Raw genomic sequence first — 24,857 nt, 5'->3', positions numbered from 1 at the left:
TTTACATGGTGTCTCCCTCATTAGACTGTGAACTACTAGAAAGTGGGGACTGTCTTTTACCTTTCTTTGTATTGTATGCACTTAGCATAGTGCCCAGCCCATGGTAGGTGCCTGATAAATAAATGTTTGTTATCTGATTAAAGTTTCAATACTGGACAGCTGTGGGGTTAAATTCAAATAGAAACATATCTCTGCCACCTCATATTGACTTAGAAAACCACAAGTTAATATTTATCTATGTTGTATATTTTTATTAAACATCCCCTTATCACATTTCAATCTGGTTCCAGAAGCACTGGGAGGTGGGTTGAGGGTGACACCTTGAATCTTACTAGTGGGAAGTAACAAGTATGCACATAAGCAAACATGAATTATTTACAAAGGTAATTACAAAGGATATACGAAATATTTCACTGCTGTTGGGAGAACTAGTGATTAAGAGGATTAGAGAAGACCACTTATACAAGGTGGTAAGCCTTGGGGTGAGCCTTGAAGAGACCTTAAGGATTCCAATGGGCAGAAGCAAGCACTGGACAAAGAGTACTGGAGATGGAGGCTGCAATGGCAAGCAAAATAGAACTTTTCACTGTTCTTTGTTTGAATGGGGCAGGTAAGTTGGGATCTTCTGCCTTGGAATGTTTCTCAGCTCTAAAACAATCTAAAAGTTATTGAACTGTATTTGATGTGGTGCCAGTGGTTGGAGCTTTCCCACATTGATTTCTCATGCTCTAAATGGTGAGGCTCAAGTGCCCCAGGACCTTGAGACAGGTATACAAGTCTGAGGTTGGCATTGAAAGTATATGGGTGAAAAGACTCTGGGTAAGCCATTGAACCCACCCCCCTCACCACTGGCTTTGTAACCCAGACAGAGAGATGTTGATGCTTCTCTGGTAACTATGAATTGTGATTTAAATCAGTCAAGGTCTGTCTGTTGATGCTTGTAATTTCTGTTTATATTTGCCCTGAATTTCAGGGGACTGATCTTTTCCCCCTGAACTAAGTGAATGATATATGTTTAAAACGAAACTGTAAACCCCTTAAAGTTGCTTTCCTTAGAAAAGCACATCAAAGAACCTGTTTTAGCTGATGTTGGTCTTTCACCCCCACAACAGCTGCTAGCCACATTGCTGTTACAGGGGCACAGCCTGTGCAGAGGCCATTGGGAGGAAAGAGGTCATTGTTATAGGAGGACATCATACAGAGTACTCAATGCAGCTAGTAGAACCTATTATCTTTTCCCTAAACCCACTCTTCTTAACTTCTTTCTTCTGAGAGCACTGCCATTCTATCAGTCACTCAAGTTTCATAATCTTAAATCAAGCTCAACTATTCACTCTTCCCACACCCTCCAAATCCAATCAGTTGCTAAGTCACAAACTCCATGCTCTAGCCAAACCAGTCTCCCAGATGTTCCCCCAAAAGACCTTCTATCTCCTCCCCCTGGGCCTTTGCACAGGCTGTGCCCCCATCTAGCATACCCTTTCTTCAGTACTTGCTTCTACCCATTGGAACACTTAAGACTCTGTAGCAACAATCGGGCTAGCAGGTGTTGTGGGGGTATAAGAACCAACAAGACCAGCAACAAGAACTGCCAGCACAGGTTCTTTGATCTGCTTTACTAAGGAAAGTAACTTTAGGAGATTAACAATCTCAGTTTAATTAAACATACATATATCAATCACTTAGTTCAGGGGGAAAAGATCAGCTCCCTGAACTTCAAGGCAAATACAAACAGAAATTACAAACATCAACAGACAGACCTTGTCTGATTCAAATCTCAATTCATAGTTACGAGGGTTTAACAAAGTCCTAACATCTGGCTTTACAAGGAGGGGGGCGCCTGCCCAGCCTCTTCAAGTCACAAACCACTCTTCCAGTGAGTGAGAGCCCCAAACAAAACATCTGGGTTTCTTCGAAGGGGCGGGGGGAGGGGGGGGGGGGGCTCTTAAAGACTTGCCCAGAATCACATGCCACTCTTCCAGTGAGTGAGAACCCTCAAAACAAACATCTGATGGCTACCCAGAGTCTCCACACCGACACTCTTCCAATGAGTGAGAGCCCCAAAAGTCAGATGCCAACCTTAGGTCTTATATACCTGTGTCAGGGCCCTGGGGCACTCAAACAAAGAACAGTGAAAAATCCCATTTAGGGTGTGAGAAAGTTAATCCCTAGTACCACCATACACAAGTCAATGACTCCAGATTGTTTTAGTGCTGAGAAACATTCCAAGACAAGATCCTACTTTATCAGTCCCACTCAAAGGCCAGAATCATTAATGGCACTTAAGAGAAGAACAGCAGAAAGTGCCACCTTAATTACTGATAAAGACCCTTTAAGGCTTGGCTCAAGCACTATCTCATATAAGTGGCCCTCTCTGATCCCCTTATTTGTTAGTTCTTCCAAAATTGGAATTACTTTGTATATCCTTTATAATTAATTAACTGCTGCTGCTGTAATTAAACAGCATTTCTTATACTTACTTATGCCCCAAAAGTTTTTTCAAGTTGGGATATAACAAGTAAAAGGAAATAATTTCATGTATAAATAACAATAACTTATACACAGCAATATACACTATGGATATACAGTTGCAGACACTCTCAGATTGGGCAGGTATGTTCATTTTGCTGAACTTTACTCCCTTTTTTCTACTTTTTACTTGTTACAAGGTATGGCTTGCTGGTGAGGAGGGGATATATATTCAGAAAGGAAGGTGATTTTAAAAAGATAATACAATTTTTTTAATTCTCTTAAGTAATTTAGATAAGCACCACTGTCATTTTTCTGAAATATTCAAGGTTCAAGTGAAGAAATTAGTTTTTTCATGCCTGACACTAAGAAAAATATAGCAGCTTCCAATCTTTCTCACATAACTCCCTAGAGCTAACAGAAATCCAGGCATTCTAAGTCTCTCTGATGTAGTTAAGTCTTTAACTTCATTATCTTCCCAGCTATAAAACTTCTACATTTTAAGTGACGCAGTTATTCCTCAAAACATTTCTAGATTCGTCTTTGAAAATGGGCAGTACACACACACACACACACACACACACACACACACACACAGCATAGAGAAAATCAGTTTCACTAACTTATAGCTATACATCATTAAACATTTTCAACAAACTACCTGTTTATTGAAATCCACTGCAGCCTTTTCTGACTCAAACATCATGGACCAATTTTGTCTCTGGTCATCATAAAAGGTGCTATAGTTGTTCGGCTGTACCTGTAGGAAAAAGCAATATTTGAACCATTGAAGCATGTGCAACTCATAAGCTTTTGTTGTTTCTGAATCATTTTTCAGTTGTGTCCAACCTTTGTGATCCCAGTTGGGGTTTTCTTGGCAAAGACCCTGGAATGGTCTGTCATTTCCTTCTTGAATTCATTTGACAGATGAGGAAACTGAAGCAAACCCAGGGTCACACAGCCAGTAAGTGTTGAGACCAGATCTGAACTCTGGAAGATGAGTCTTCCTGTCTCTAAGCCAGGCACTCTAACAACTGCACCAGCTAGCTGCCCCACATTTTTGCTCACAAGTAACAGATGACAAATCTCATTTGTCTAACATTATAGTCAATACCCTGACCAAAAAGAACCCATAGAAGTCAAGGGAGCCATCCCTTCCTGAATTCTCAGGTCTTGTCTCTATTCCACAGCCACCTTTTAAAAGGTTTTAGTAGTTACAGGGAGGATCAAAATAAGTAGTGGCTGCAGCAGTGGAACTAATATTTTATATTTTGGGTCTGCGCTTCTGCTGGGGTGCTTGGGGGCCTGGGCTTGGACCCCAATTCTAAGATCACATTTTTCCCAGCCTCAAAACACTGTCCCTGGCATTTTCTCCCCAGCCCAAAATCAGTATGCTCTAGCAAAACACTTATCTCTCTTCCTGCTATAGTAGCCAGCTGCACCTATAGAATTTATTAGTTTGAACTGGCTGTGTACTGGCTCACACAGATATTTACTATTCACTAGATTATCATTTGCATCCTGGACTCCTCATTATATGTATCCTAGACTTAGACACATGTATACTCCCTTCGTTTATCTTGTCTAACAAAACATTGATGGCAGGCAGCCTGGGTATTTCTCAATCATTAGTTGACTTAGTGATGTTTCAGGCCTAAAGCCATAATGCCTGTAGCCCCCCTTTGGGCAATTTCCCAGTGAACTCTGGGTAAAATACCTATAGAGTAGTTACAAGATGTGTTCCTTTAAGAACTGACCACTCCTTAACTACTCCCTAATCCCACCCTGAATCATCCAGTTAGCATATTTGGCACTTGTTTTACTATAGTTTATCTTATATAAACTTTAACTGTACCCCTCTAAGGTGGCAAGTTCTCTAAGAACTCTTGCCTGCTGAAAAGCATAACAATAAATCTTTGCCACCTTGACTTAAACAATGCTTGAGTCTGTGAATTCATTCTAGATGACCCCGTCAGGGAACTCAGGTCTTGGGGTTCCTGTATCTTTCCTCAAACCCCATCACTTCCTTAGAAAGTTATTCCAAGGTATAGAATGATGTTCAATGTCTCTTACCGTCAGTTCAAAGTTTGGATGAATCCTGGCAGAGGTGACTGGCTGTTGCTGACTTATGTAAATAAGAATCCTGTACTGGAGTCCACCAAAGATGGAATATAAGAACAAGAAGAGAAGGCAAAAAATGAACAGAAAATCCACATTGGTAGATACCTGTAGCTAAAGTCTACAAAAATCTTATATTGCTTCCTAACTTTGCCCTAAGGAATTATCCCTTCCTTTTTCATTTTTCCTTCCAATTTTGGTCTCTACATAGTTTCATATCTTTTTATACAACTGAACATCTTCTACTTTTTGTGTTATATTCTCATTTAAAGAAAGTGAACTTTAAAGTAATGCAACTAATGCAACAGAACTTACACAACTGAATTAATTCTTTCAAAAATGGCACAGTCCCCTTGGAAAGAAGAAAAAAAGCTCCAGTATGACAAGTATAGAGAAGTAAAAAAGAACAATTTGTACAATCTGTAGTCATGTGCAAAATATGATCAAAGGCATTACAACCTCGGCTTTCAGTACAAGATGAGGTCTGAACATGCTCACTTCCTCATTGAAGCTCTAATTTAAGAGAACAGTTCACTCCTTGAAATCAGAAACTTCTTGGGTGAAATATCTATCTGAAGAGTACACAGGAGACGAGGTGTTTTTTACACCATTTCTCAAGCTCAAAAAGATGGGTTAATTCTTGAAGGACACAATATTGAATCCATATTAAATTTGGCTGCCCTCACCAAATGGACCACAATAGTGAAAGACAAGAATATCAGGAAACTTGGGGAGGTTATCTGGGCTTCTAAGAAAAGAGTCTAGGGCCACAGGATGATGAATGATTTGAAAAGGGGTACAGCTTTTAAAGAGTATACTGCAGACTCACTCAGATGTTATTTTTAAAAAAACATATTTGGTTAAAAAAAGTGGCTCTGGAGGCAATTCTAAAGATGACTTTACAAAATGATTCATATAACAGCCTCATTGTTAGAATGAGGATAGAGTAGTCTAAAAGAATGACACTGAAGTCAGAAATACTTAATTGAAGATCCTGGATTTCTCCCTTCTGCCATTAAGATTTACTAAAATGCTCTCTACCTACAACAATAAATATTGCTGATAACTAAGCAGAAAAGAAAATGTTCCTTCTAACTAGCTTACTTTTAAAGTCTAAATTCTTAAGGCAGATTCAAATGATAAAAAAAGGTCTAGCACAAATTGGCTTATTCACAAGAATGAACAGAAAAGCATCATTTACTATGATTTAGACTCACAATCATCAGCAAGGTAAACAACCATCCCCATCACAAAACCAAAAAAGGCACTGGGCAAGTTCAAATGACAACTGCTGCCTCAGCAGTTTTCACTTAGAGAGAATTTATTTCCTGAAAAGAAAACTCCACACCCTAAGGACCTGCACATACTTGGATAGCAGTATCAGCAGAAAGGCAAGATAAAATTACAAGTATCACCACCACAAGCTCTACTATAGCATCCTGTTGAGCCAGGCATAGACTTCAATGTGTATGCATGCACACGCACACACACACACTCTATATATGTATCATACACCTATATACACATGCACACACATGCGAGCAATAAACATATATAAATATATATGTGTGTATACACACATGTATATGCATACACCAAAGCTTGAGTAGCTTAAATCTGCACTAAGACTTTGGGGAGAATACACGCATGGATACACAGAATCAGGGCCCTTCTCACCTCTTTGGCAGTGTGGTTCCCCAGGACTGCAGCACCAAATTTTCCTTGCTTCACATACTGACCGTTTGTGCTAAAGAAACAGAAAAATTGCTTAATAAAAGTGCTACAAAATAAATAAATAGATACTAATAGATTAACAATGACTGAAACAATGTAGAGTTAAGACCACTAAAAGGAAGTCAAGCTTTTGACTAACTGAAAAACCAGGCAAGGCCTGAAGCACAGCTAATGAAGCCCATGACCCCACTCACAGAGGACAGCCAAAGAATAACTACAGAGAAATTTCGTATACACTGTCAGATGTAGTAGCCACTGTATCAGGCTTTTGCTTTATTGTTTTCCTTTTTCACTTTTTTTTGTTTTTGTTTTCTGGCAGGGCAATTGGGGTTAAGTGACCGGCCCAAGGTCACACAGCTAGTAAATGTGTCAAGTGTCTGAGGCCGGATTTGAACTCAGGTCCTCCTCACTCCAGGGCCGTGCCAGTGCTCTACTCTCTGTGCCACCTAGCTGCCCCATTGTTTTCCTTTTTCACTACAAAGGGTTCAATGTGTGTGAAATAACTGTGATGTTAAAAAAAAAGGCATCAATAAAACTTATTTTGAAAATAACAAAAATCATTTAGTAGGAGTAAGAGCTACCCAAAAAGTAAACTAATTAGTCATCAGAAAGGTGAGCATCTCACAAATGAAACTTTTTTTTTTAATCTGTAAGAAGGTACATGCTCTAACAAGACAATACGAGGAGGGAGGCAGGGAAGGGAGATTTAAAGAGAGTGAAGCTGGACACACCTCACATTTAGAATCAGTTCCACAGAGAGAGGAAGGCTATGTTTTTGCAAGGGCCATATATGGAACCACACGGCTACAGTCACAAGCAGTAGCATAGAGTTCCCAGAGTTCCTGGCATCAGGGGATAAGTGGCAAAGCCAGGGGGGCAGGGAACAAGTATTTATTAAGCTCCTACTATATGCCAGAGACTGTGATAAGTGCTTTATAAATATCTCATTTGATGTTCACTAATAACTCTATGGGGCAGACACTATTATTATCTTCGATTTGCAGTTGAGGAAATTGAGGCAGACAGAGGTAAAGTGACTTGCCCAAGGTCACGCAGCTAACTATTATCTGATGTGGGATTTGAACGGGGATCTTCCTGACTCCCAGACCAGCGCTGTATCCATTGTACCATCTCACTGCTTCACTAATACTGAGAGTAATGTGGATAATGCAGCTCTGGGGTAGGAAGTTGAGAAGTATTGAAAAGTGGGTTACCTGACTGCCCAGCAAATCTAAATGCTTTCCCTTGGCAGGCGGGATTCAAAGCCAGGCTGGGAATACAAGTCCAGAGAAGCACACTGGGTCTGAGTTAGGCAGGGTTCCTTGAGAAGGAAGAAGCATTTCACCTGTTTTGGGTCTCAGATACAAGGCCTTTACATTTTTTTGGTCAAGTGAAACAAGACCTCTCCTATATTTGATGGTTCACTAGCCTGAATGCTTGTGTAGGAGTTAAGAAGGCTTTTTCTTTTTTTTTTTTTTTTGGCTGGGGAACTGAGAACATGAATCAAATCCCAAAGTTCTCAGGAAACACTGGGTGAAGGCATAAGCCAAAAAGAGAGATTTTGTGAAAAAGCCTAACAATGGATCTAATCTATATAAACCCTAGTCTATATAAACTCAGCTCTGAGGCATGGGTCACAATAAATTATTAGAGCTAGAAGAGATGGTCTCTAGGTGAGATGTGGAGAACTGATAAAGAAACACACCTTCCCCCTCTCAACAGACAGGTGCAGATAGGGGTGTGTTACAGCCAGCTCCAACAAGCTCTCTATTGTTAAATTTTCAGCGTGAGTATTTATACCTTGGAAATCAGCAAGTTGGACACCAAGTAAATTTGATTCACTGTTTGTTAAGTGGCTAGTCTTAAGAAAGTGACAGAGAAAATGTTAATAATATAGATTCAACCTAAAAGTATGATTATACACATTATACACACAGATGCAGACACATACACACCACCTTTAAACATGTACCAGCATACCTCTGGCTACAGATTATGGTTCTACTATCAGACACAGCCACTGTGTCAGCTGGCTTTGCTTAAATGTTTTTGTTACAAGAAAGAGTTCAATGTGGGGGCAGATGGACATTGAAAGGGAAATGACTGACATAAACACAGAAGGCAATAAAACTTCTTATTTGTTTTGGTTTTTTTTCTTTTTGGGGGGGGGAGGCAGGGCAATGGAGGTTAAGTGACTTGCCCAAGGTCACACAGCTAGTGCGTCAAATGTCTGACGCTGGATTCGAACTCAGGTCCTTCTGACTCCAGGACCTGTGCTCTCCTCACTGCGCCACCTAACTGCCACAATAAAACTTTTTAAAGTCATATAATCCAACCCTCTCATTTTAGAGGTGAAGAAACTAGAAAATCAATGCTAGATAAGCACAAGTATTCTTGTGCTTTCACCACTAGGATGATTTATTAGCTACTTACAATCGGTATGCATGGACAGCTGTGGCAGCTAGGACTGTAGAAGTGCCAACAGAGGCTGTAGTCAGAGGAGTTTTCTGTGCTGGCTGATTTACTGGAGGGGAAGAAATGGGGATTTCATTAATTTCATACTTAGGAATAGTACTTTGCCCTTAAATAAACCTTGAATTTCTATCTTGCCCTCATATTTATATTCTGTTTTAGATTTTTCCAAGCATCTGTCCTGTACATAACCTCATTTAATTTTTACAACCAGGTGGCTAACCTAAGACAGGCATTAGCCTCATTTGGTAGATGAGCAATCTGCAGACAACAGTCATCAGAAATTACCTGCCCAAGGTTACACATTCTTCTAAGCTCTTTGGATGGGTATGGTAGGTCAACACAAATGACTGAATTTGATATCTCTAAGGTATTCTCATTTGCTTTTGTTTCTGTTCTCCATTTCCCTCTCCCCGCTCTCCTGTGTACTCTCTCTCTGTGCATGTGTGTCTGTGTGTGTGTCTGTCTCCCTAATTCATCCCTGACTATGACTTAGGAAGGACACAAGCATATGGGTGAGCAAAGAGCACCAACATCCTTTTTCTCCTCTTCTGGCAATTCATCCTCCACACATTTTGCAAGTAATATACATTTGGGTTAATACATTCCCCCTTTCTTTTTTTGTGGCAATCCAGGTTAAATGACTTTCTCAAGGTCACACAGCTAATAAGTTATCTGAGGCCTGATATGAAAGCAGGTCCTCCTGACTGCAGGTCAGGTGCTCTATCCACTGTACCACCCAGCTGCCCCAACTCATTCCTTTTTAAAGATACTCTCATTTTTCTTTAAGAGTTATGCTTATCTTCATACTATGAACAATCAGGTCAACTCTGAATTCAACAAATCGACCAGAGCAGTAGGTTAATGGCCAGTCTGAGGAAGGCAGAAAGAAGGGAGGGGCCTACTCTGGGGTTTGAACCCTTTCTAAGCAGGAAGTTAGTGGGCAGAAGGTATGGTGGGTGGGTGGGTGGCTGGCTGGCAGCTGAATGGCCGGAGTGCAGTAAGGGAATGGCCACGAGGCAAGAACAAGATTAGAAAATAGGATATCAGAGACAAATGTCCCCAGCAGCCTGTTTACACAGAAAACTATCAACTGGCTAAAAGGCTTGCTGATATAGAATTAAGATTTCATGACTGGTTAGAAAGGGTGCTAGCAAAATTCATTCCCTTTTCCCACAGCCAAGTCAGGGTCCTCAGTACAGCTGGATTCCCACTCAGCCTCTTTCCCTCCACTACTGGAAGAGACAAAAGGAGGGGAAAAAAAGAGGAAATGGAGATGTGTACATGTGCCTTCTAGGGGGAACACATGTCAATATCCTACAGTTATGGAACTTTACTTCTCTTGGTCTATCCCAACCCCCCCCCCAAGGTACAGTATAGTAGCATAGTAATTTACCAGTTTTCTTTATTCACTGGGAACCTGTAACAGATGTTCCGCAAGAAAGAACGCCTATTGCCTTGGTATTTTATTTGCATATGGTTATATAATATAGTGTATAGACAATAAACATCATTACAGTTTAACTTAAAGTTATCATTTACTGATTTTCTTCTTTGCTCAAATGAAGGAAGAAAGGGAAGGGAAGATGGCAAAGAGCCCCCCAAATCCCTGCCAGGCTTGAGTTTAGACAACAGTACTCTAGGCCAAGGGTTGACAACGTGTAGAACCTAAGTCACAGCTGACACATGCTAGAGTTTAGGACAGAACCAATGGATCACGATCTACAGATAGACTTTTTAAAAATAATTTTTTATTGCTAATGTTTGTTTTTACCTCATCTACATTTCCCATTATTATCCCTTCCCTTATTCTGAGCCATAAAGAATAAAAAAGAGAGAAAAATAAAGTTCAGCTAAAATAACATATCAAAAATATCTGAAATTTGATGTTCCAGACAGATTTTAAATCTCTAACCTACAAAGAGGTTGATGAACCCCTCCCCTCCTGGTTAAGGCAATCAGACTTTTCCCTGTTCTTCCCTTTTGGGATGCTAAGACTATCAAGTCTCCCTTTTGTTTGAATGGATGGGAAACCTTTTTGCTGTCTTTGTCTTGGAATATTTCTCAGAATTAAGACAATCAGTAGTAATTGACTTGTATGTAATGTGATGCTAGGGATGGGGAACTTTCAAATACCCAGCCTAGGTGAGGTCAGAGTCCTCAGGGCTCCTAACAGGATATAACTGAGGGGAGCTTAGCGTTTGACTTTTGGAGCACACTCATGGAAGGAGCCTTGAGACTCTGGGCAAGCCATAAGTGCCCCCTGCTTTGTAACCCAGACCCATTGGTTCTTCTATGTATTGTGATTTGATCAGACAAGATCTGTCTGTTGATGTTTGTAATTTCTGCTTGTATTTGCCCTGAAGTTCAGGGAGCTGATCTTTTCCCCCTGAACTAGGTGAATGACATCTGTATGTTGGATTAAAGTGAGATTGTTAACACCTTAATGTTACTTTCCTTAGTAAAGCAAATCAAAAGAAGTGATAGGGTTTAGACTGTTGGGAGCACCCTTGAATCTTCTCACTTAATGAGGCATTTGCTTGAGGCCATAAGTGTTTCATTATGGCTAGGCCCAAATCTCTAGGGTAGGTTACTCTTAAGCTAGGATAGCCCTCCATTGTCAGACTAGTTTCCACCCTAGATCCTATCAGTGTGTCTATGCCCAAATTTGTTATCCTTAAACTAGCCCAGCCCTACATTGTTATCTCCAGGTAGCCTTCAGCTAGCCTAGAGATTTGGGCCTAGCCTTAATGAAAGGCTTATGGCCTCAAGCAAATACCTCATCAAATGGGAAGATTCAAGAGGAATTCAAGGGGGCTCCCACAGTCTAAACCCCATCAAAACCTGTTAGCAGCCCTTCTGTATGCTGGGGTCATTGGTCTTACACCCCTACAGCAGCTGCTAGCCCCATTGTTGCTACACCTCCCCAACCCCTTTATTGATATTCTCCTAAGGAGGGAAGGGGCAAAAGTTCCCTGATGCCCCTTTTTCTATTAGATTATTAGTCAGCTCTTCCCTTCACTCTCTCAAAGACTTCAATACACATGTATACTGCCTCATTCACCCCCAACTTCATGCCCTAGTGTTCCACAGCTTAGAGAATATGAAGAGCAGCTCTGCTCACAAAGAAACTGGAGAACACTAACTTAGTGAGTGGAGAGCTGCCTCAGAGGCAGGAAGACCTAGGTTCAAGTTCCATCTCTGATACATGATGGCTGTGTCACCCTGGGCAAGTCACTTAATTTCCCAATACCCCAGACAGTTCTCTAAGACTAAGTTAGAGAGCAGCTGCTTCGCTGAGAACTCCCTATACTGATTTAATCACAGGTGAACAAAAAAAAAAAAAAGTAACATGGCAGATCTGGCTATGAAGAGTGATGTGCTTGTGGCCCACACATCTACCACCCCTTGCCCCTGGGAGGGGAAAAACGGGGAGAAGCCACTTTGCAGCTGTCCACCTAAAAGGCTGTGCTTTGGGCTCACAGCTACTGAGAGAGCTGACAGCAAACTTACCAGTTGCTGTTATTGTCTGGCCTTTCTTAGGCTGCTTTGGAGCTGTATACTGGAAGAATTCATTTCCATGGTCCACAACCATCTGATCCAATCCAAAGAGAGAGGCCAATTTAGCACTGTCAAAAGAAAAGGAAGCATTCATGATACTTGATAGAAACCTAAACATATCACATGCTTAAGACACTACAGAAACCACTCAAGTTCAGTCCTTCCCAAATGCCATTTGGCATACATAGCTCCATGCAAGACTCACAAAAGCTCCCTTCCTCCAGATTAGCCTGCTGATAGTGGGCCTGACAGACTTTCATAAGATGGCCTCATGATGCTTTCATGACTATGGGAAAGGCACTCCTCCTGCACAGGCCTGTTTCCTCTAGCTGAGGGCTGAGCTCAGTGATCTCTAAATATAGCATCCATTTATCTTTTCTGGATTTTCTAGTCTCAAATTCAGGATAAGAACATACACTTTTAAAAGTGCTTTTCAAAAGTTAAACCATGCATTCAGATTTTTAGTTCGGAGAATATGTTCACTGCAATGCTATGGTCCCTCTTTTACCTCTCCATTCTTTGATTTCTGCCTCCACCTCCTGGCATATACAGGATAAAGGCAATTTTAATATATTTAAATTGAGGACTACCTATATGTACACATCCTTGAATTAGGAACATACATATTTTTCAAATAGTCATTCTCAGAGTTGGAAAGGACCTTAGTAGTAATCTAATCCAACCTCCAAATGCAACAAATCCTTTCTAGAGACAAGTGGTCACCCAGCCTGTTAGATGGTAGCCTGTAATATGCAATACTTGCTCACATTTAAAGACTCCCATCTACTCACAAAGCACTTTTTACACATTATCTCATTTAGTACTCACAACAACCCTGGGAGGTAAGCAATATAATTTTTATCTTACAGATGTGGAAAGTGAGGTTGGAAAAACTGATGTGCTCAGAGCTGCAGTGACAAAACCAGGACTCCAACCAGAGCCTGGCTTCAGGGCCAGTGCTTTATTCTGCACATTTGATTAACCAAAACCTTCTGACATAACTCAAACATGCACACATCAAGACATATTTGGTTATTAGAACAACTACTCTGCCTGAGCACAACAGTAAGCCAAGTGGCTTGATGTGCCCAACACCCATTTTCCCCTGACCGGTGTCCTTGTTTTTTCTTATGCTCTGCCATTAGTGGAAAACCCTTTTTCATTCCAGCCAACAGGTAACAACTTTCATCCTTTATTGGGAGCCTCTCTATAGCCCTTCTTCTCCAATCAAGCCACAAATCTTAATAATATTAAGCACTGGTGTGCACTGTGCTGCTAGACCCTGGGGATGCAGAGAAACAACCCCTCATCTCAAGGAGCTTCCACTCCAATGGAAAAGTCAGGTACATCTGTAGGGATATGTGTCTTTATGTAATACACAGAATTTTTTCAAAGTAAAAAAGGTAGGCACTAACAGCTGGGGGAGGGGACAAGAAAGAGTTCACAGAGAAGGACATGCTTGAGCTTCATCTTGAAGGAAGGAAGAGGTATTTGGAGAAGTAGAGGTGGAAATGGAGTGTATGCAGGGCATGGGGATCTATCAGTGCAAAAGAAAAGAGAAAAAAGATGGAGTGTCATGTATGAGGAATAGAAAAAAAGGCTGGTTTGGCTGGACTGTAGAGTGTGGGAGAGGGAGAAATACACAAGGAAAGGAAGGTTAGGATTAGATTGCAAAGGGCTTTAAAAGTTAAGCTAGGAGAGTTTATACTTTGTCCTAGAAACAATAGCGAACTGAAATTTATTAAGCAGGAGAGTGATGATCTACATATAAGGAAAGTCACAAGAAGAAGCCTTTCCAGTTTAGGAAAGAGACATTCTACCACCCATCTTCTACTGGTCTGTTGCATTATTTATATCTATTCTACCTTTCTTTTTTAAAAGTGATCAATTTCTCTTATCACAAATTTTAAATTCCATGTGGGCAAGGAATCTTCCTCCATATATATTACATACTTGCTATAAAGAAAGGGACACAAAGGTTGACTGTGGACTAGTTTTAGTTGTGGGATGAACACATATTCCCCAAGCACAGAGAGGTTTTATATTGGAATAAAATGCCCGTCATTAATGGCTCCGAATAATTCAATATATGAAGTATCCCTTTGGTAGTTTCATATAACAGTAAAACAGTAAATTAATCTAGGTGGTATTGCCATTTTTACTATATAGGCATAGCCAGTCACAAGCATGATGTATTATTTAAGTTTTGTGGGTTTTTTTGAGTAATGTTTTGTAGGTATATTGCCCTGGTAGGTGATTCACAGATCTCTTATGCATTTTGCAGCTATTTTGGATGGAGCTTCCCTACTATATCCTTCTTGATTTTGTTATTACTGTATAGACTCTGCTGGCGATCTCTGTGGGTTTATCTTGTATCCCTGTATAATTCATTCTCTAAGCTTTGATTGAATTTTGTTTCCACAGAGATTATATGAAAATGTGATTTGAAGACATTCTAGTGGCTAATTGCAGGAAATAAAACTGATTTTAGAGGCAGTGGAGGAGTTTGGCTACATGAAAATCAGCCTTTCTAAAAGGCAGACTCCTTTCTATGTTTTAAGAAGGCCTTTTCAGGTACCTCAAAAGAACTGTCAGGCCAGGTGGCATTCACAATAGGAAGAGACCCATTAAACCTGAGGGAGGGGAGGAGGGCCTTAGATAATGAGACCTTTATTATTGATATCCTGGGCTCATCTTCCAACACACACTTTGGTCAATTCTCTTTATGAATTGAGAGGAATCCTTTCTCATGCTAACTGATGCAGACCAACCAAGAGGAAACTAAAAATATCTTGGCTAGGTATAAAGAATAAAGTGTATTAGGATGAGAAGGGGTGGGGAGGAATTAAAATGTGGAAATGAGAAGATGTAATCAAGGGGTGGGGCTTGGAGAAAGCTGAAGAAGGTGGATCAAATCTGGATGAATCATAAAAGAGCTTTTGTAACTACCTTAAGTATGCTGAGGCAGAGCTAAGAGACCAAATCACACCATCAAATAATGACAAGAAATAAAAATCTTTTTTTCTAAATCCACTCACGGCCAGGTAAAATTCTTGGTATTTCTAACCATTCTAAATCTTATTTTAGTAGCAATGGCAATGTTGACAGTTTTGGCTTCACTATTTCCCCCAACCTAGTCACTCCTACTTTCAGTCTTCAGAGATTATAGTAGAAGAAAACAGCTAAAAGTGTTAAGTAAGGCTGAGACCCTACAATAATGAGGGCTAGCATTACAGTACGTGTTCAGACAAAGACAGAATAGATAAAAGTGTCTCTTGCGAACTCTAGATCATTCTGCTTTTGGTTCCTTGCTCCCCCTTCCCCCAAACATTACATATAAACTTCCTTTTTCGCAAGGCTCCTTTTGCTCACTTATTTTAGGTAAAAGTTTTTATATTGCAATTTAACTTTTCCTTCCTCTCCTTATCAAGAAAATTTATTCAATTGTGCTATGTCAATGAATCTTACTAAGCTGTGCATTCTTTTTTTACTGTTAATAGATTTTTTTCTGGTGAAGTTTATCAATATCTTGTATCTATATAGTAATTATGGTCTACAAATTCAAAATACTGTTTCAGTACGTGCCCTGTTAAGATGGAGGGCACATACTACAGATAAACATATTGAAGAATATATTTAGCTGAAAACTCTCCAAGAGGCTGGGCCTGTGTTTGCCTCCTACGAATTTTTACACAATGCGGATTAATGGGCTGCACAGTCAAGTCAAGCAGAGGAAACCCTAAAAGGCCCAAGGTCAGTAGAAGACCTGGAGGTCAACAACTCCCTAGATTCCAGCCCAGCCTGCCATTTTATCTACGTCAATACTACTCTGGGCATCTTAACTATTCTCCTCCCATAGCTATCAGAGGATAAACCCCAAGAGGTCAGGAGCCCTTCATAGACATTTAGTGAAAAGGCTCCAGTGCCTGGAGTTAAAAGGCGTGGGTGAAAGATCTGGCTTTGACATAACCTCTCAGAGCCTCCCTTGCTGTTCTGCAAAATGCTCTATAAATGCGAGCTATTATTTAACTTTTGTATCTTCTCTAATACCGAGATCATGATAGGCATCCAACAAATATAAGGCTGGATCAAATTACTGCAGTCTTTGGTAAAGAAACCAATTAGGTATACTTAAATTCTTAAAGTAATATAAGTAATAAATTCATATAATAAATTAAATATTAATAATAAAATATATAAAAATAAATAATAAATTCAAATAATGATTTTCATAAAGTAATAAAGTAAGCTAGCATCTATACAGTGCTTTACATTTTGCAAAATGCTTTACAATATCTCATTTTATCCTCACAACAATCCAATATTTTACAGATTACAAAACTAAGGCCCAGAGAGGTTAAATGACTTGCTCAGATCACACAGCAAGTAAGCTGCTGAAGAAGGATTTGAACTCTGGTCTCCCTGAATCCCATTATTCTAACCACTGGGCCACTTAGCTGCTGGAGGCAGGGAGAGTACTGCTACTGGCCAGGACTAGACATTAAGCAACTACTACCATGCTGGTGGGTAAAAGATTTCTGATGATTCCTGCATCATCCCAGGGTACCCTCAGCTTAATGAGAGGGAAAAAGAAATCAATTTCCAAAAGTTTCTGATTAAGAGACATCTACAAAAGTTTGTGATTTCAAAAAGGTTGTTCTTACTGTATGGGGATTATGTGGTAAATAGTGGTAGCTTAGGAGACAAGAGGATAAGGAAAAGGAAATATTCTTTATGTCTTCTGTTTTGGGGGAGGTACTGATCTAACTCTTCTAAATGTTGAGAAATAAAGAAAGGCCTTGAAGCTCATAACAGAGATTTTAATTTCTCTACAGAAGAAAAGATCAGTAGGGGGGGGAACCTAAGGACAAAAATCTATAGAAAGAGACTAAGCAACTACCGTACAGTTTACTAAATATATATAAACAGATTCAGTCTTCTTTGGAGGAAAGATTGTAAGTTTGTCATTAACATTTTCCATCAGGAATAGCAGAGGGAATTAATCTAGCCACTTAAAAAAAGACCTTTTTGCTATTTTGCATAATCGCTTTTAGGCAACAATGAAGCACTTATAAGAAATTTTAAGAGCCTTACTCATAATAAATATTAGAAAATTTTCAGGTTTCTCAGTTAAGTTGGAAGAAAAAGTAAATTTTTATATTCTGAAGTGATCTGGAATTTCACTGGTGGACTTAAGAAGCTACAGGACAGGGTGTTTAGATTTTGGTTTATTATAAAAGTAATGACCAGACCTTGGAAGACAAAAAGAAAAGGTCAATGACTATGAGGCCTCCTTTCCTAGATGTAGTCTCCCTTTTGTTTATTCTACTGCCACTGCAATCATACCCCAAAGACTGGTGACGATTTTGGCTTTTGTCAGCTTACTTTGTATCTAAGTACAACTCACTAGAAATCTCTTTTTAGTAAGAGTGCTAATTCTGACCTGATTCATTATTTTCACTTTCTTTCCCAATCTCAACCCCTCTTACTCTGAATCTAATGACACTGAATATTAGATTTAACTACCATTACTGTAATTAATTTATACTAGGCTCTTTTGAATTTGATAAGAAAGGTATGTGGGAAAATCTCAAATTCAATGCCTGGAAGGAAAAATCCATTCAATGGATAATTGCAATAAAAAAAGAACAGAAAAACTGCTACAGTGTTCAGTGCAATGTTTTCTATTTCCTAGCAAAAAATCAATAATAGAAGAATCATGGAATGATAGAATGTTAAGAGTCACTTCCTATAACCCCCACAGGAAATCAACTAGATCTAACTTGATTTTCCTAGTAGCAAAAAAAAAAAAAAAAAGTTGGCCTCCTTTGCAAGACCTTTTCCTAACAAAGTAGCTATTTTCACAGCCTAGGAATTCAATCTTGACTACATCTGCTGGATTTATGTTCTCAAACTAAGAAAGCCAGCATATCACTAAAACCAGCATGAGTTTTAGGCCAGATACAACAGACCAATACCTAACTACCATCAGAAACTATGGTAGTGAACTGTAGAATAGAATTTCTTAGCCCAGTCTCTCTCCTCCCACCCCTTCCTCACCTTCACTAAGATCTACTCATTAGATGCTAATTAAGTAGTTGGAATGTAAGAAGGAAGGCTATCACTACCCTCAAAAGCAGGTTGGAGGCAGTGAAAGAGCACTAGATTTGGAGTAAGATTGTACAGGGTAGAATGTCTGCACCACTACTTACTTCTATTTCAAGGGACCCTGGGCAAGTAAGTCATTTAATTTATATGGGCCCCAGGTTCCTCACTTGTGACATATGGACTCTGCATACAATCTGTTTTCCACCCTTTCATTTCCCGTCGGAATAGACTACTCTGGCCTGAGTTGTTTTGCCTTTGGTGTTATTTTCATGTCCTCCATGCCTGGAATGGACTCTCTCATCTTCCCCCATCAGAATCCTTATTTTCCTTTCAGACTCAGCTCGTTTCAATTCAACAAATATTCATTTAGCTCCTACTACGTGCAAGGTAGCTTGGCTGAGATGATAGGCAACAGGCCTTCGAGTCAGGAAGACTCGAGTTTGAGCCCTGCCTCTGACACACACTGTTCGTGTGACCTTGGGCACATTTCAGTTGCATAGGCAATTCTAGGTCTAAATTTTAGAGAAACTGCCAACACGCACTACTAGAGACATTTTTTCCTGCAGGAAGTTGGTTACTACACTAATAAAATAACAGATTAACTAACTTTATTAAATAAACAGTGCAGGGCAATCTGTTAAGCCAGGGAGCTATAAAGATGTAATGAAAACATTGTTGCCTTCAAGGTGCTTACACTTGACAAGGGGTTGTAGAGAAGGTTAACAGTAAGTGTGATGATTAATAAATGTTTATTGACATCTCGCCAAGAAAAAAAATAACTTTACAAGTCAAAGAAAGGGAACTACAAAATTTTCTAAATAGTCTTTCAGGCTTTGGCCAAAGGCAAAAAGAGACTTGTGGATTTTTATCTGGAAGGAGGCCTCCACCTTCAAAGATATCTCCAGTTCTACCAGGATATTCTGATAAGACTAATAATAATAATAGCTAGCATTTACATAGTGCCTACCTAACAATTATCTTATTAGATCCTTTGGACAACCCAGGGAGATAGGTGCTGTTATTCCCATTTTACAGCAGAGGAAACTAAGACAGGTTAAGTGCCTTGCCCAAGGTCACATACTATAAGTGTTTGAGACCAGACTTGAATTTAGGTGGGGCTCCAGGCCCAGCCCTCCATTCGGTAAACCACCAACTGCCCAAAGAGAAATGCTTTGTTCCACTGGGACAAACCAGATCAGGGCAACTCCAGAGACCCCCCCAAGGTTAACTTCCTCCCCCAAATCACCTGACATCCCATCCCTGTAACTCAACCTCCCAAATAAGGAAAGGGGTAGAGCAACTCTTTTTTCCTCCAGGAATGTCACCATAAGGCTGCATAAAACCTTAAGTACGTTTTTCCCTTTGTGGAGGTGACTGCAATCCACCAGGCAATGGACCATTAGCTGATGCAAATGAAACTTTTCATATTCTAGCTTAACTCCCTGAATAACTGACTGCCAGTCAAATGGTGGAATTGCTATCCAGAAGGACTTTAGAACCTCTAGTTTAAGGAATACCCCAGAAAGTATGCAACACATACATGAATAAGATTATTTTTTATTAAACAATATAATTTTAACAGAGATTACTATCAGAGAGATTCAGGAAGACTTCACAGAAGAGGTGACACCTAAGCATTCCAAGAAACTAAGGGTTCTGAGAAGCAAAGATGAAGAGAGGACAGATGTCAGGCAGCTGAGGGAGGGATAACTAGCTTGGGTTTGACTTGCTAAGTAAGTAAAATCTAAGAATCATCTCAAACCCCTTTCAGGAAAGTAGCTGCTTTAGGCAGCTAGTCAGGTGGCACAGGAAGATCTGAATTCAGATCCAGCCCAGGACACAAACTAGCTGTGGGACCTTGGGCAAGTCACTTAAGCTGTTCGCCTAAGTTTCCTCAATTCTAAAAAGGGGATAAAAATAGCAACTACTTCAAAGGGTTGTCATGAGGATAAAATAATATTTGTACAGAAATTAGCAAAGTAACTGGCATATAGTAAGTACTATATATGGAGCAACTAAATGTTGCAGTGGATAGAGTGCTAAGTCTGGAGTCAGGAAGACTTCCTTAGTTCCTATTTGGTCTCAAACACGGACTAGCTGTGTGACCCTGGGCAAGTCACTCAACCTTGTCTACCTCAGTTTCCTCAACTGTAAAATGAGCTAGAGAAGGAAACAGCAAACCACTCCAGTATCTTTGCCAAGAAAACCCCTAAATGGCATCAAGATAAATTGGATATAACTGAAAAATGACCAAACAACAAAGCACTACATCAATGTTAGCTATTATCATTGCCCTTACAATTAAAACCTTTTGGAGTAAATATTCCTAGTATAAAATACATGACCTATAGTAATAATGCTGTACAGAATAACTCATATGAAAATATGAATTTGAAAAGGATGAGATAAAAATGAAATATTACTTTTTCCTAAAGTCAGGAGGAAAGCCATAGACATTTAATGAATGACATGGTCAGACTAAACTTCAAGAAAATCTCTTAAGGAGCTGTGCAGAGGATGAACTGGGAAAGTAAGAGGCCAAATTGGAGAGTTTTGCAATAATTTAGGTGACTGGTAATGAGGGCTTGAACTAGGATGGAAGCTGTGTTGTTATAGAGAAGAGGCAGTTGGGAGTGATTTGGAGGTAGAAACAAGATTTGGCCATTGACTTGGTATGTTTAGTAAAGGATAAGAAAGAATCAAACTCAACAGGAGGGGTGAACCTAGGTGATGTAAGGAATGTAGTATTCCTCCCCCTCCTTAATGGGGAAGTCTGAAAGAGGGATGGGGGGAGGGGGAAAGATAATGGTATCTTCAAAACAGTCCTACCCATCCATGTTTGTTCTTCTCTGCTATCTCAGCTGAAAATGGTAGAGACTGGGTTCTACCTCACTGTATCACTGTCTGTAGCACATAGTCTGCCCTCCAAAAGGCATTTACTGCAAGCAGACGATCTTGGACAGGGAAAGATTCTGTTGCTTGGAGAGGTAGGGAGCTAGAATTTTCCCAAAGGCAGCAATGTTGCTGTGGGTACCTGGGTAGTAGTTAGGCTTTAAGTGCCCTCAGGGCCTAAAACCTGTCTTAGAAAGGACTAGGCTGGTCAATTTATACAAAGTGGGGTAATAATGGGAGAATGTAGGTTAAGTGTGGTTGTGTTGGAGACAAGAACCATGACTGGCTACTGTGGGGAATTTAGGATATGACCCATTTCCCACCCTACCTCACTGGTTGATCATACACCCCTTAAGGTCAAGCTATAGCTCCCCCATGGAGCCCCAGTCTCCACTTTGAAGACCACTGCACTAGGTTACACTTGATGTTGTTTAAGGTTCTTTATGGCTGTGATACTTAGTTTATGAAAGAAAATTATGAAGATGAGAAAAGGACAAAAAAACAGAGTGCTTAAGAAGAACATATCAAAGCCCAAAAGTTTGGGTAGAGTTAAGAGAATGACTTAGCATAGCTGTCAAGTTAAGCCACCATAAGAGGTGGGTAGGGCCAGCTAGAACTCTGATCTGGTTCTAAACAAATTTAACAGACCCTGACTGAATGCTCACAGGGTACAGAGCATGGTGCTAACAAAAAAGGCCCACCTCCAGTTCACAGTCACAACACAGTTTAATGATGAAAGCCTAGTGTGGTAAAAGGGAAAAGGAAAGAGACAAGAACATGAGGCCTCACTAGGATAAGCAGAAACCACATCACCACACTGATTGACTTAGTTTTTGATACTCAACACCTCAAGTTCTTCAGCCTCCTTTCTCCTCAGACTGGAGTGCTGCAACAAACTTCTACTTTTAGAGGGCTCAGATAAAACCTTTGCAAGTAACTCTCCATTTTCCATTAGCAGCTCTGCTTAATGTGGATGTCCGAGTCTCCCTCTGCTCAGACCCCTCCTCCAGCTTCCTTTTGTGTGTAGTGCTCTTACATTGTAAGCTCCTTAAGAGCAGGGACTGTCTTTCTTTTTCTTGTTTGTATCCCCAGTGCCGAGCACAACCACAGTGCTAAATAAATGTTTATTGAATTGAACTGCTATTGAAATAATCCAATCAGGTGGTAATAAGAACTGTACTACAGTGGTGGCAGCAGGATTCCAAAAGAATAACTGGTCACTGATTGATAGAACAAATAAGGTTCTCAAGATCAGATACAGAGCTAGAAGTAGTATACTTTAAAGGTCAACTAGTCTATCCCTTTCATCTTACAGGAAATTGCCCAAGGTAGCAGGTAATAATGATGGTAATATAACACTGTATACTAAGTAATTTGCAACTATTGGGTCATTTGGTCTTCAAAACAACCCTGGAAGGTAGGTGCTATTATCCCTATTTTACAAATGAGGAAACCGAAGAAAACAGAGGCTAAGTGACTTGCCCAGGGTGAGACAGCTAGTAAGGTCTTGCTTACTTCAAGCAGGATGCTCTATGCACTGCACCACTGGTTCCAAATGCAAATGCCTTTCCATTACATCTGAGGAAAGAGTGAACCCTAACTCTAAGGTTTTCAGCATGGAAGACTTGGGAGGGGGGGAGGGCATCGTGCCAGAAGGTGCACTGACCGTTCAAAAGTCGGGGGTGGGGCGCGGAGCGTCCCCTCATCTCAGATATAGAATGAGGAACCAAAAACGGAAAAGAGGAAGTAGTGTGGTGAGGCTGAAAAACCACTTGATCAGGCGCCAAGGAGACTCGAGCCAGTCTCAGCTCAGGCCCAATTCATTCTCCCAACGCTCCCAAGCTAGGCCTCAGTTTCTCCCTCTGTCACATGACTGGCTGGGCGGGGGCGCGCAGGGGTCTCTGGCATTCTGATTTCTAGAGAAAGGAAGGCAATGGAGGACCGGGCATCGGTGGAGAAGAGGGACGGGAGGAGCAAAACTTTGGGGGAAGTTGGGAGGACCAGTTTGAGCGGCCCAACCAGATTTGTCAGCGGGGCAGGGCGGAGGGAGAACCAAACGAGTAGGCCCGGCTAAGGGAGGGAGCCAGAACCAGGAGATGGCAGGAAGGCCTAGGGGGCTTCCTGGAGAAGGTGGGCAGGATGCCGGGTTACGGTGGGAGAGGAGTGAGGGGGGTGTGCCGCTGGGAAAACCAGGAAGGGAGCCGGAAGTCGGGCAGGCAGGGAAGGCCTCTCACAAAAGAGGCCCCAGCTCGCGGCGCTCCGAAGCCGCATCCCGGGGCCCGCCACTCACCCGCCGCTGGGGGAGAGGAAGTCGGCGTCATCCTCGTCCCCAACCCCGAACATTGCGCCTAGGCCGGAGGAAAGAGGGACGAGGTATCTACCCGCCGCCGGTGTCGTAAAAATGCCGCGGCGCCCCCGCCCTGCTTTGCGGCGGCTGGGACTGGAAAAGGAACGCCGCTAATTCTAAAGGGGAGACTGGGCAAAAGGAAAGGGGGAAGGGAGGAGGAGAGAGGGGCTTAAGGCCGGCAGGAGAAGCCACGTGAGCCCGCGTATCACGTGACGCGAATCGTGCCGGCCCAGTCGCGGCCAATGGGGCGTGGAAGGTGGGAAGGAGGTGGAAGGAGCTGCGAGGTGATTGGGCGGTTCCAGGAAGGGGGCGGGGCGAGGCTGAAACTCCTGGGCGACAGCGACCGCTGCTGATGTTTTAGTGGACACGTAGGGCTGGGGTCTGGGTGAAGGATTAAGTGTGGTTGAGCAAACTCGCGGAGCTGAAAGGGAGGGTCTCGAAGGAGCTGGCGGCGACGTCCGGATCTAGGACGGTAAGTTCGCATTCCCGCCTTCTGTCGGTCGCCTGGATGAATCCTCCCTTAGGGTTCCTGGGGGGGGGGGGGGCCCACGAGGCTGACCCTTCTCGGTGCCCGTGGTCCTTCTTTCTCGCCCCCTCTCCCATCAAGCACGCCTTGTCTTTGCCCCAGGTAGGAGTCATGAGTGCTTGTTAGGCGACCGTGGTAGTGAGAGGAAAAAGCAGAGGACAGATATTTGTGCTTTGGCGATCTGGATCGGTCTTTTGAGGGTAAAGGGTGAGAGTGGGCCTTGGGGGTGGGACTTGCCTCCACCCTGGGGAAAAGGTTAATAGGGGACCATTTAATTATAGGTTTCTAGATTTAGAGCTGGCAGAGACCTTGTCTAGTCCAAACTTCTCATTTGACAGTGAAACTGGTCTAGAGAGGTTAAGGGACCTGCCCAAGGTCACCTCGTTTTATGTATGGGGAAACTTGGGCCCTGGAAAGGGAAGGTAATTGACCAAAGTCACATCACTTTTGTCATGGAGATCATTTTGTTCGGCCTCCCTCGTGGTACCAATGAAGAAACAGATCCAGAAAGGAGCATTTGCTTCCCTTAAGTCATCCAGAGAGTCATACGAAATCTGGTACCCATTCCTCTTAAAAACATTAGAGAGCATAGTAGTAAGTGGAGTTTTCCTTAAAATGGTGAGTGGTATC

At 41.4% G+C, this 24,857-nt stretch overlaps 2 protein-coding genes across 3 annotated transcripts in view; one reads left to right on the top strand and one right to left on the bottom strand.

The window, feature by feature from the left end:
* The window catches only part of FKBP15 (FKBP prolyl isomerase family member 15), an 80,704-nt gene extending 56,796 nt beyond the window's left edge, over positions 1-23,908 (bottom strand). The window contains exons 1-6 of one of the 2 annotated variants that reach the window (XM_036748156.1): positions 23,645-23,908; positions 12,307-12,422; positions 8,755-8,845; positions 6,265-6,334; positions 4,543-4,617; positions 3,131-3,229 (exon numbers count right to left, since the gene is read on the bottom strand). In XM_036748156.1, coding sequence (XP_036604051.1) covers positions 3,131-3,229; positions 4,543-4,617; positions 6,265-6,334; positions 8,755-8,845; positions 12,307-12,422; positions 23,645-23,697 — 504 coding nt within the window. In that variant the 5' untranslated portion in view covers positions 23,698-23,908. The remainder of the gene's footprint in view (positions 1-3,130; positions 3,230-4,542; positions 4,618-6,264; positions 6,335-8,754; positions 8,846-12,306; positions 12,423-23,644) is intronic. The other variant, XM_036748155.1, reaches the window with a different exon arrangement.
* Positions 23,909-24,005: 97 nt separating this feature from the next.
* Positions 24,006-24,857, top strand: part of SLC31A1 (solute carrier family 31 member 1) — a 29,606-nt gene continuing 28,754 nt past the window's right edge. Inside the window, exon 1 of the mRNA XM_036750433.1 lies at positions 24,006-24,173. The gene's annotated coding sequence lies outside the window, so the exon portion shown is untranslated. The remainder of the gene's footprint in view (positions 24,174-24,857) is intronic.

The sequence above is a fragment of the Trichosurus vulpecula genome, chromosome 3 (genome assembly GCF_011100635.1).
Source record: "Trichosurus vulpecula isolate mTriVul1 chromosome 3, mTriVul1.pri, whole genome shotgun sequence".
NCBI classification, from domain to species: Eukaryota; Metazoa; Chordata; class Mammalia; order Diprotodontia; family Phalangeridae; genus Trichosurus; species Trichosurus vulpecula.
The sequence above is the reverse complement of the archived record's forward strand: the minus strand, read 5'-3'. Positions and strand labels throughout refer to the sequence as shown.